This window comes from Carlito syrichta, unplaced genomic scaffold (assembly GCF_000164805.1).
Source record: "Carlito syrichta isolate Samal-C Ts95f unplaced genomic scaffold, Tarsius_syrichta-2.0.1 Scaffold311737, whole genome shotgun sequence".
NCBI lineage: Eukaryota > Metazoa > Chordata > Mammalia > Primates > Tarsiidae > Carlito > Carlito syrichta.
Window position 1 is genome coordinate 214,765 of NW_007255833.1, and position 12,316 is coordinate 227,080.

At 43.4% G+C, this 12,316-nt stretch overlaps 1 protein-coding gene across 1 annotated transcript in view; it reads left to right on the plus strand.

Annotated features, from left to right (window-relative positions):
- LOC103271527 (DNA repair-scaffolding protein-like) overlaps window positions 1-5,783 on the plus strand; it is a 194,703-nt gene extending 188,920 nt beyond the window's left edge. Inside the window, exon 11 of the mRNA XM_021718036.1 lies at window positions 5,488-5,783. Coding sequence (XP_021573711.1) covers window positions 5,488-5,783 — 296 coding nt within the window. The remainder of the gene's footprint in view (window positions 1-5,487) is intronic.
- The last annotated feature ends 6,533 nt before the right edge of the window (window positions 5,784-12,316 follow it).

Below are 12,316 nucleotides of genomic sequence, written 5' to 3' on the forward strand. Positions count from 1 at the left end.
AAAAAAAAAAAAAAAAAAGAATGATCTAGGTTGTGCACAGTGGCTCACACATGTAATCCTAGCACTTTGGAAGGTCAAGGTAGGAGAATTTTGAGCCCCAGAGTTTGAGACCAACCTGGGCAACATAACAAGACCTCATCTCTACCACCAAAAAAAATTAGCCAGGTATGGTGGCATGTGCCTGTAGTCCCAGCTACTTGGGAAGCTGAGGCGAAAGGATCACGTGAGCCCAGGAGGTCGAGGCTGCGGTGAACTGGGGTCACCACCACTGCACTCTAGCTTGGGTGACAGAGTGACACTCTGTCTCAAGAAAACCAGTTTTATCTTGAGTTAGTGGTAGAATGGTGCTTCAGAGTAAGAACAGTTCTAGAGGGAAGTTTGAGAATGCAGTCAGTGCCTGCATAGTTTTATTCCTTCGAGACATCCAAGAAGATCCAAGATACTCATTGAGAAAGTTGAACATGCAAACCTTGCATCTAGAGAAGGATTTTAGATTGGACATAAATGGGAGTTCTCCACCTACCCCCGGCCAGTATGTATATTTGTGTGTATCTAATATAAACCTGACAGCAGGTTATAGCTGCCTGTGGTGCTAAGCTCCAAAGGCACTAGTGGACGTGCTCACAAGGCCGCTCCCCCTCAGCAGCAGGCAGCTCTCCTTCTCTCCTCGGCTTCTGCTGTAGCCCCAGCCTCCCTGTCTGTGCGTCCTCCCAGAGGTGTCTTGCCACAGCCATGTCTACAGCCAGGTGATGGAGGAGGTCACTTTAGGGAAACAGTAGAGACACAGGAAAGAAGACATGCTGGCCTTGAGCTCTCAGGTCCTCTTGGCTGGCGCAGGAAAGCAGGTAGAAGAGGACCAGCCAAGGAGGCCAGGCGGGCAGTGTCAGAGGAAACCTTGAGTTTGCGGCAGGTGCTCCGGATGGGGCTTCAGTGTGTGGGAGGGAGCAGGTACACGTCGTGCTGCAAAGAAGTCCAGTGAAGATAGCGCTGGCAACGAGTGCACGGTATCTGGCGGAGAGTTGCTGGGTCACTGAGAGCCGGAAGTGTGGAGAGTGGTGGGGACAGAAGTTCGCTCTGCAAGGAGCAGAATTGGTGGAAGCCCGAGGAGGGACCACTTGTTGATGCATAAGGGGATGAGAACGCCCGAATTTAAATAGAACAGCAGAGCCCCAGTGAGGGCGTTCTGTCTGTTGTTTCCTAATGGTATATACAAGTTCCACATTTCTTTAAAAGAAGATGCATTAAGGCAGAGACGGGAGGTTTAATAGAAAGAAAGAAGTCTGGAGTCAGACTGGTGTGCATTCAATGCTGACTTCAGGGAAACTGGGACAAGCTGTGTTTCCTTATCTGCGAAATTACAATTGTAACACTTAACTCCGGCTCAAGGTGAGGACTAACTGCGATTACGTATGTGAAGTGCTCGGCATGTGCTTCCCATGGTGCAAGCAGTAGAGAGCGCTTACCAGCTCTTTGGAAGCAAGCACAGGTGCTTAAAATTGCAATATGCTGACAGACAGCATCGCTACAGCAATGGAAACTTAAAATAAGCACTGACAAGACATCATATTGCAAATGGGCCCTCCGTGTAAGCCTTGAGTCTGGCTACTGGGGAAGCTTGCTTGGGCTGATCTTCCATGCTTGTGACCTCCTCACACGCACCGTGCGCGCACACACCTACCACTCCCATCAACAGGGAGTTGAAGCCCATTTGCTTTGGAAAAACAAATATTTGTGTAAATTCTTGTGTGAAATGTGACCAGTGTTGTCTAAATGGAGACATGGAAGTTCCTCTGTAATAAACATGTTGCAGAAAACTGCCCTAATGCTGGGGCCGCTGATGGATGGTGCTGATATTATGACTGGTGTATTGTTTGCTTGGTCCAGAGCATTCAACAAATAAAGACATCCCAGATTCCTGATGGTGAAAACAGCCTAGTGTTGAAGCAGAATGAGGAGCGTGCACTAATAGATAGTGGATTTGATGATTGGCGACATTAGCCTTTGTGTGTGTTGGGACAGTGAAGAAAGCCTTTGGGTCAAGCTTGCTAGATTCCTGTTGAAAAGAAGGAGGTCAGCCGTGACCTGCTGATCCCACAGCTGTGTGCTCGCCAGCCCTGCCCTCCAGGTGGGTGCAGCTTTTTTCTCTGCTGGTGAACCTTTCCTTTTCTTCCTGTTAAACAACTGAGTGATAGGCTGGCCTCGTGCATCCTTTCCTCTGTTTCGAGATGGGATGGCATGCGTTCCTGCTCCAGAACAGTGACACACTGCAGCAGACACTCTTGCTGTGGTCCTGCCTGTGGTGTCCTTCGCAGTGTCTCTCTTCTCTCATAAATTTACCTTTCTTGGAAAAAAAAGAACAGTGACACCTCCCTCCCTATGGTCAGAGAGCCCGCAGGGAAGACGACTTCCTCATCAGCTGCTCTTCCTTTATTGCCAGAATGTGTGGAATTATTTCATTTATTCATCTGCTTAGCATCACACCTTCATAAAACGGTTGTTATCACTCATACTTTATTTCTGAGTTTCTTTTTTTTTTGAGTTGGAGTCTCACTCTGTTGCCCAGACTGGAGTGCAGTGGCCGCTCCCGGCCACCGCAGCCTCCACCTGCTGGGCTCCGGCGAGCCTTCCGCCTCAGCCTTCCAAGGAGCTGGAACTACAGGCGCGTGCTACCATATCCGGCTAATTTTTGATTTATTGTGGAGATGAGGTCTCGCCAAGTTGCCCAGGCAGGTCTCGAACCCGCGGGCTCAGGCAATTCACTCACCTCAGCCTCCCAAGGCACTGGATTACAGGTTGAGCCACCAAGTCCGGCTTATTTCTGAGTTATTTCTTTGCATCTTTATGTTGTAGAAAAGTTGGAATTACTCCTTTTCAGTGATATAAGTATTTTATTGTGATGTGAAAGATACTGTGAGTGTGAAGTATCTTTGTTTTTAATAAAGTGAGCTTATACTTGATGCCATTAGCCCATTCCTTAGGGTTGTTCTTACCTGTGCTCTTTCAATAAATTAAAGTCATCTCTTAATCATTAGTTCTGTGTTCATGAGTCTTACATAAGCCCTTTAATCTCAGTTACTCTCCTTTTGACTCCACTTGTTTCCTTTCTAAAACAGTTCTTGGCGGTCCCAGTGATATCGGAGGTCATTTGACACTCTTTCTTTTCAGCCCTGGCTCACTACTGCTAATTCTATCAATTGAAATCCAGTCCTTTTATATCCTTTGCCATTCTTCCTGTCCACATTTTGACTTATCATGAAGGGTAAAATAGTATCCAGGCCCATGGAATTCAGCCTAGTGTTTATTGTTCTGTAGTGTGTACACAGATCTGGAAACTAGAACTTGACTGAAAGGAATCTAGGAGAATCTATCTTATTCTCTCACCTTTTAAAAAGCCTTGTTGATATATAATTCACATACCATACAATTTATCGGTTTAAGGTGTGCAATTTCATGGCTTTTATTGTATTTACAGATTTGTGCCATTATAACATAATCTAATATTAGGACTTCCTGTGACCTCAGCAAGAAACCCATACCGGCTCTCTGCTAACTCCCCATTCTCCCAGTTCCTGGCAGCCACCGGTCTGCTTTTTATCTCTGCAGACTTACTTGTTCTGGCCTTTTCACATAAGCAGAGTCATGTATTTATTTTGGGACTGGCTTCTTTCACCTAGCATAATGTTTTTAAGATTTGTCCATGTTGTGACATGTATCAGTATTTCATTTTTTATGGATGAACAATAACCCATTGTATGGATATACCATATTTTCTCTTTTGAGTTGATGCACACCTGGGTTGTTTCCACTTTTTGACTAATAAGAATATTGCTACAGTGAACATCTGTGTACAAGTTTTTTGTGTGGACATAGGTTTTCAGTTCTCTTGGGTATATACTTAGGCGTAGAATTGCTGAGTCGTAAGGTAAGTCTGTGCTTGATTCTTTGAGGAACTACCCGGCAGTCTTCCAAAGGGGCTACACCATTTCACATTCTCACCACCAATGGGTAAAGATTCCAGTATCTCCACCTCCTTGCCCAAATTTATTTTTGTTACCTTTTTTATTACAGCCATCCAAGGGGGTATGACATAGGCATCTCATTGTGGCTTTGATTTTCTTTCCTGATGCAGAGCATCTCTTCATGTGACACTGGTTGTTTATGTATCTCCTTTGGGGAATTATCCTTTACCAATTTTTTAACTGGGGTTTTTATTGACAGATTGTAAGAATTCTGAATATATTCTATATAAAAATCCTTTAGCATTTGAAAATAATTGTTTCACTTTTTTTGGTAGTATCCTTTGAAACACAAAGATTTATGATTTTGACAGCTGTCCATTTTATCTTTGTTATTATTGTTGCTTGTGCTGTCGCTGTTGCATCTAAGAAACCATTGCCCCTGCCGGGCTTGGTCACTCAACCTGTAACCCCAGCACTTTGGGAGGCCAAGGCAAGTGGATTGCCTGAGTTCGTGGATTTGAGACAGGCCTGGGCAACTTGGCCAGACCTTGTCTCTACAATAAAATATTTTTAAAGAACTAGCTGGGCATGGTAGCACACGCCTGTAGTTCCTGCTACTTGGAAGGATCACCAGAGCCCAGCAGGTTGACGCTGGGATGGCCATGAGCATGCTACTGCACTCCAACCTGGGCAACAGAATGAAACTTCATCTAAAGAAAAAAAAGAAAAGAAACCACTGCCTAATCCAAGGTTATAAAAACTTACTTCTGTGTTTTTTCTAAGAATTGTATCGTTTTTGCTCTTACATTTAGGTCTGTGATGTATTTTGAGTTAATTGTACATGACCCAACATTGGGGGTTGGACCCTCCTTGTGGGTAAGGATTATGCTTAATAGTAGTATAGTAATATTATTTCGGTTAAACGGAGATCTTTTGGCATTTGTAACTGTTTGCTTTGTATTGTGTCTTCGTGGCAGAAAATTGATCAATTTTTTTACACTTTTCTCTATTTTTAAAGCTTTCGTCATTTTCTTGGTCTAGTGTCAGATTATAGCTCTCTGAACTTTTCAGCATTTCAGAGTAAAATGAGAGGTGTAGATAATTTGAAAGCAGTATGTTCATGCTCTTTCAACACTCTATAATACCAGCCTACATCATTTGATCCATATTCTAATTTATAGCTGTACACCTTGAATAGCACTCTCAGTGAATGTGTAGATATCATGAAAATGGTAGTGGAAGTTCACATATTCTTTGTGTGTGTGTGTGACAGAGACAGGGGTCTCGCTGTGTTGCCCAGGCTGGTCTCAAATTCCTGACCTCAAGTAGTCCTCCCACCTCAGACTCGCAATGTGCTGGGATTCAGGTGTGAGCCACCATACCTGGCCCATATTCTTTTTTAATAAACCAGTGATAGACTTAAAGGAAAAAACGAAAAGGAATGACAACAGCCTAGTGATGTGAATACAAACAATTATAGAAATAAAACTTTGATAACAGAATGAAGATAGTGTTGGTGATTTTCCAGATTCATATCCAGACGTGATATATGCAACCATAGTTCTAAGTTTGCATCTGAACCTGTCCGTGGTGATTTTCCAGCACCTGTTATCCATCAAGATCAAGAACGATTTCAAGGTGGCCCTACATAAAAGGCACGGGATTTTTTCCTTCCTGTTCCTGACCTTTCCCTGGAAACTTTTGTTCTTAAAAGAGACTGGAGACCTGACCCCGTCGTCGTGGGCCCCCCCCCCCCCCCCCACCGCCAGTGCCTGCAGCTGCAATTGGCAGCAGCACTGTGGCCACACTGGAACTTTCCTGTGAGGCAGATTGCAGCTCTGGAATGTGCTTTGATGAGATGACAGCATGGAGAAGAGCCATGGGAGGCAGAGCACACAGCCTGGCAGAGGCTGTAGGGGCAGCCGAATGCCAGCATCCCGTGCCATGTGCCTCTGTGACCCAGAAGCACAGATGCGGCGAGAGCAGGTCTCACCCGACTCGATCTGCTCCTCCACCTGAGCAGCTGCACCTTGTTGCCCCTTTCCTTTCTGTTTGCCTCTGTCAAGCCGTCTACTCTGCCCTGCCTCCCAGCTGCTGCTGGACCCAGAGTGCTTGGTGCAGCCAGCTGGTGGTCTTGGTTGGCTCACCCTTGCTGTGCTGGCTTCTAGGCTGTGCGGTTCTCAATGACTTGAGTTGGCTCAGCCCCATCTCCACAGGAGCCTGGAGCAAATGGATCCTCCACTCTTTGCATGAACACCCTCCTTTCCGAGACAGAGATGGTGACGTATGAACTGGTACCATTGTTTCTTCCTGACCAGCTGACCCAGCACTGGTATTTTAGTGTTCTGACCCTTTACAGAAGAGAAGGACAGATACGAGGACATCTAGACAGGTGCTTGATTATAGAGTGAGAGTAGGCTAATGACCAGGTATTATAAATTGCACTGATACTTGTCAGCACCTTCAAAATAAGCTTGGTTGTGTTTTCTTTACTTCACTTGTCCCATTTAACCATAACTAAGCCCTCAGAGGTCAGGGACTATGACTCATCTGGCTTTGGTACAAGACCGTGAATACAGTAGACACCCAACAAGAATATGCTGATGGGAAAAAGCAGTGGCTGAGTGAACAGCTGAGGAGTCTAGGTGAGGCCCTGGGTGCCCCTTCTTTTTTTAGGACTAACCAGTCCGTAGAGTTGTTCTACAGGTGTTGATATTTGTCAAAGGAGAGTGACAAGGAGGCCAGTGGGTGGGAACTGCCAGCAATACTCTGCTTTAGGACAGAGGTGAAGTCTGGTCCACTCTAGTCAGATAGAGGGTGGGACACTTGGAACCGAGGTCCCTGAAGAGTGTTCATTCAGTGTAAGCAAGCAGTGAACCAGGACAAGATGGAGGGATCCTTAAGAAGGTGGCAAGGGAGGAGCCAGGGCAGCTCTTGAGTGAGGATATTTTTAAAGAAAATAAAGACTTGATACTGATTTAAGGGTTGAAAGCATTTATTACAACTAATATAGAACTCAAAGGTCAAGAAAAAAAATCATTGACAGATGATGAAAGTATTAAAATATGACATTTAATGAAATTCAATTACCTGAGCCCAACCTATAGTTTAAAGAAAACAGAAAAAGAGCGCTGAGCCCTCAGGGGAGGCTGCTAGGAGAGACTCTTCCTTTCTTCAGCAGTTCCAGTCTCGAGGCAGCTGTGAGAGGGTCTCGGCCACCCCTAGCCCATCACCTTGCTTCGCACAGCTCATGGCTGCCCTTCCTGTCTTTGGTGGGGAGTCCCAGTGTCGGTTTCCAAAGAGAGGGAGCAAGAGAAGAGGGCCAGACTGTGTGCGCAAGTTCGGACGTGGGAAGAGTGGAAAGGTGCCACGGTCTCCTTGAGGTTTACCACGTAGGCAGACTTTGGGGAACATCGGAGGTTTTTACTCTGCTCATTGAGACATCATCCTCGCTCCAGAAAAGGCGAGAATGAGGTATCCTAAAATCATAAACTTTGGGCATATATGGACAGAGGAAAGTGTCATTTTTCAGGGTAAACCATAAAAGCAATTTACTTTTAAGTTTCAAGTTTGAATTTCTTCCAGGTGCTTCCTAAGGATGAATGACCGGCCTCCATTTTATGGGTGGGTGGGAAGCTGAGGGACATACAGCCCAAGGAGCTGAGTAGCAGCGATGAAGCCATGCACTTACCTAAAAGTGCTCTTTAGGCCACGTGGCAGCTCTGACTCGTCTGTGCCTCTGCTTGGAGAGAGCATGCTCCATTAACATTTTGGTAAAGCCACCAAGTAGGCATGTTTGCACATATACATTGATATATGCCCCCTTATATGTAGACTACCTGGAAGTTTTTGTAAGGAGAGACTGATCCCAATCACTGCCTCTGAGAGGGAACTGGATGTCATGGGATGGGCTCCCTGAATGCCTGGTAGAACGTGAAGTGTGTGTGTGTGTGTGTGTGTGTGTGTGTGTGTGTGTGTGTGTGTGTGCGCGTGCGCACGTATTACCTTTTGTTTGTTTTATTGAGATGAAATTGACTTTAAGTTAGCCATTTTAAGGTATGTCATTCAGTGGTAGCACAGTCACAGTGTTGTACAGCCGCCAACTCTATCTAGTTTCAAAACATTGTCATCATGCCAGAGGAAACCCGGTACCCAGTGTGCACTCCCCCCATGAGCCCCTTTCCCAACCCGTGGCAACCCTAATCCATTTTCTGTCTCTATGTTATTTGCCTATTCAGGTGACCTTTTGTGTCTGGCATCTTTCACTTAGTACAGTGTTCTCAGGTTCACCCGTGCTGTAGTATTTCATTTCTTTTTATGGCTGAATAATATTCTGTTGTACAGATACATCAGATTTTGTTGATCCATCCTTCCATTTATGGACATTTGTGTTGTTCCCACTTTTTGACTAGTATAAATGATGCTGATATAAGCATCTGTGTAGAAGTTTTTCTGTGGATGTCTGTTCTCATTTCTTTTGTGTGTGTCCCCAGAAGTGCGATTGCTGGGTTATGTCGTAATTCTGGGTTTCACTTTGTGAGGAGCCACCATACTGTTTTCCATAGTGGCTGTGTAACTGAACTCAGGTCCAGCTGCTGTGGCCTGAAGGCCAAACTTGAAAGACAAACAAATTCTTCCAAGAGCCAGCAGTCTGAGGATGCAGCAGACTAATGTCTTGAAGACCATCTCCCCAAAGAGTTTTGGGCCTGGGTTTTTGTTGTTGTTGTTGTTGTTTTGTTTTCTTGAGTTGGATTCTCACTCTGTCGCCCAGACTGGAGTGCAGTGGCTGCTCCCGGCCACTGCAGCCTCAACCTGCTGGGCTCCAGCGATCCTTCCGCCTCAGCCTTCCAAGTAGCTGGAATGACAGGCACGCGCTACCACGCCCGGCTAATTTTTTGAATTATTGTAGAGATGAGGTCTCACCAAGTTGCCCAGGCGGGTCTCGAACCCGCGGGCTCAGGCAATCCACTCACCTCAGCCTCCCAAGGCACAGGATTACAGACTGAGCCACCGAGCCCGTCTGGGCCTGGGTTTTTAAAGGGATCGTGAAAGGAAGGAGCTAAAAAAATTGAAGCTGATTGGTGGGGTAAGGAGGATGAAATCTCAGGATATAGAAACTGTATTCTTAGATGAGTCAACTTCTTGTGAGGTCCTTTAGACCAGCTGACATCAGAATTTTTTTTGTCCCCTGCGCTGCCCTGCCCTGCCCTGACATCACAATTTTATGGGTACATAGAACCTGAAAGAATATCTTAAGTGGAAAACTTAATGTTTTATAATAGTCCAAGTTGTTATGGAATCGAGAGGTGACCAGTGGCCACAGTCATCTGGGCACCAGCAACATTCTGAGGAAACTGGGAAGTTTGCCCTTGACCAATCACGGTGCTCGTTTAAATCTTTAGCAAAATGTAGTTAGGATTCAGACTCCCCTTCTCCCCACAGTTAGTCTCGTCCGCTGCGTTATCTTTTCAGTGCTTCAAATTATTCTAGCCTATTTGTGAGTATGTACCATTTAAAATTTCTGCCAGCATAAGAGTTAGAATTTCTCCACATGCTGGCTCCAACACTTGCTATTTTCTTCTTGTAATAACAACCATCCGAACAGGTGTGAAGTGATATCTCATTGTGGATTTGATTCACATTTCCCAGATTACTAATAATGCTGAGCATCTTTTCATGTGCTTGTTGCTGTTTGCATATCTATATGGGGAACTGTCTATTCAAGTCTTCGACTCAATTTTATATTGTGTTGTATTTTTATCGAGTTATAAGAGTTTCTATATGTTCAGGACACTAGGCCCCTATCAGATTCATGATTTGCAAAAAATTCCTCCCACTCTGTAGGTCTTTTCACTTTCTTAATAGTGTCCTTGATGCATAAAAGTTTTAATTTTGATGACACCCAATTAATTTATCTATTTTTTTCTTTTGTTCCTTATGCTTTTGGTGTCATGTTTAAGAACTGTTGTCAAAGTCACAGTCATGAGGATTTAGCTCTTGGTTTTTGTTCGAGTTTTATTGCTTTAGTGCTTATATTAAGGTACTTGGTACGTTTTGAGTTAATTTGACTAGTGTTCATTGCAATTCCACCTTAATTTTTGGAATGGCATTTTCATTTCTACAAAAATGGCCACTGGTTTTGATAGGGATTACACTGAATCTGTACATAGTAGTATTGGCATTTAATAATACTAAATCTTTCAGTCCATGAAGACAGGATGCCTCTCCATTTATGGAAGTTTTCTGGATATGTAAGGATCTTACATATCCTTCGTTACATTTATTTCTGTTTTATTCTTTTGATGCTACTATAAACCAATTACTTTCTTAATTTTCTTTTCAGGTTGCTCATTGCTAATGTATAAAAATATAACTGATTTTTGTTTGGTATCTTGTATCCTGCAACTTTGCTGAATTCATGTATTAGCTGTAACAGATTTTTGTGGATTTTTCTATATATAAAATCAAGTCATTTGCTAGTAAAGGCAGTTTCACTACTTCATTTCCAGTTTGTCACCTACTTCCTTTTCTTTCCTAACTGCTGTAGCTAGAATTCTCAATAAAAGTTGAATAGAAGCAGCAAAAGTGGGGGTCCTTGTCCTGTTCCTGCTCTTAGGAGGAGGCTCTTATTCTTTCACTGTTTAGTGTACTGCTAGCTGTTAGCTTGTCCTAAATGCCCTACCCCAGGTTGAGGAAGTTCCCTTCTTTTCTTACTTTGGTTGACTGTTTTTATCATGAAATGGTGTTGGATTTTGTCAAATGCTTTTTCTCTACAGTATAATCAGACTTTTTAAACATTGTATACCATATGGTTAGGAATCAGAAGTTACTTACCTATGATGATTCGTAGTAGAGAATGTGTTATTACCAAATTACTAAAATAATTGCTTTGAATCATCATACAGAACTAGTTCCATTCTACTTAATCCTTCTTCACAATATTGCAATTTTTATATATATTGCAACTATATATATCACTTTGGAGTCAGCATCTTGTTCTGTCACCCAGGCAAGAGTGCAGTGGCACGATGAAGGCGCACCACAGTCTCGACCTCCTGGGCTCAGGTGATTCTTCCACCTCAGTCTCCCGAATAGCTGGAACTACAGGCATGCGTCACTGCACCTGGCTAACTTTATTTAATTTTTGTGTAGAGACAAGGTCTCATTATGATGCCTAGGCTGGTCTCAAACTCCTGACCTCAAGGGATCCTCCCACCATGGCCTCCCAAAGTGCTAGGATTATAGGCATGAGCTTCCACACCTGGCCCAATAATATTCTTTTTAATGGGAATTAAAATAGTACTTCTCATTGCTTTTTAAATTAGTAAACTTCATTTTAGAATAATTTTAGATTTACAGAAAACTTGCAAAGATGATATAGCCAATTCCCACATACCGCATACCGTTTCCCCTATTGTTAACATTTTACATTAGTATAACATATTTGTCACAATTAATTGACCAATATTGCTATGATATTACTAACTGAAGGTAATATGTGATTTAGATTTCCTTGGATCTTCCCTAATGTCGCTTTTCTGTTTCAGCATCCCATACAGGATAGCACATTACATCTAGCTGTCCTGTCTTCTTAGGCTCCTCTAGACTTTCTTAGACACATTTTGTTTTTTGTCACTGTGACAGTTTTGAAGATTACTAGACAGGCTATTCCTTAATTTTTGTTTTTCTGATACTTAGATCAGTATGGGTTTGGGAGAATAAGATCACAGAGGTGAAGTGCCATTTTTATCACATCCTATCAAGGGCACATTCTATCAGCATGACTTATCTCTGTTGACGTTAATTGTGATTGCTGGCTTAGGTAGTGTTTGTCAGATTTCTACACTGTTAAGTTACTTTTAAAGATTAACCTATTTTTAAACTCTCATTTCATAATGCCTGAGAGGTGAAGCTGGAGCATGCACTGTCACCTCCGTCGGTACCTAAGAGAGTCTGGAGCAAGAGCATTTGTGACATAGACAGGGTTAGAGAAGAGGAGCATACAAGCCAGACTTCCAAGAAGTTTTGAAGTCAGGTATTCGTGTTTGTTGCTGGACAGAGGGCATGGAGCTGAGGCCCTGCTTCTTCATCCTCAAAAGAAATTTCGTAGTGGGAACAGCATTGTTAGGGCCATCAAAAGACTCCATGTTACCCTTGAGTCCTGTCAAATGGAAATAATAAGTAAAGCCTGTTGCAAGTTACCTGCTACGAGGGTTAAATGGCATAATATATAAGAGGTATTATTCAGTTCATTGATGCTTATCAAGTGCCTATCGCAGCAATGCAAAGAGTGGCAAGTACAAGAAAGAAAGTACAGCTCCTGCCATAAAATACCTTTTTTTTTTTTAAAGTCAGTT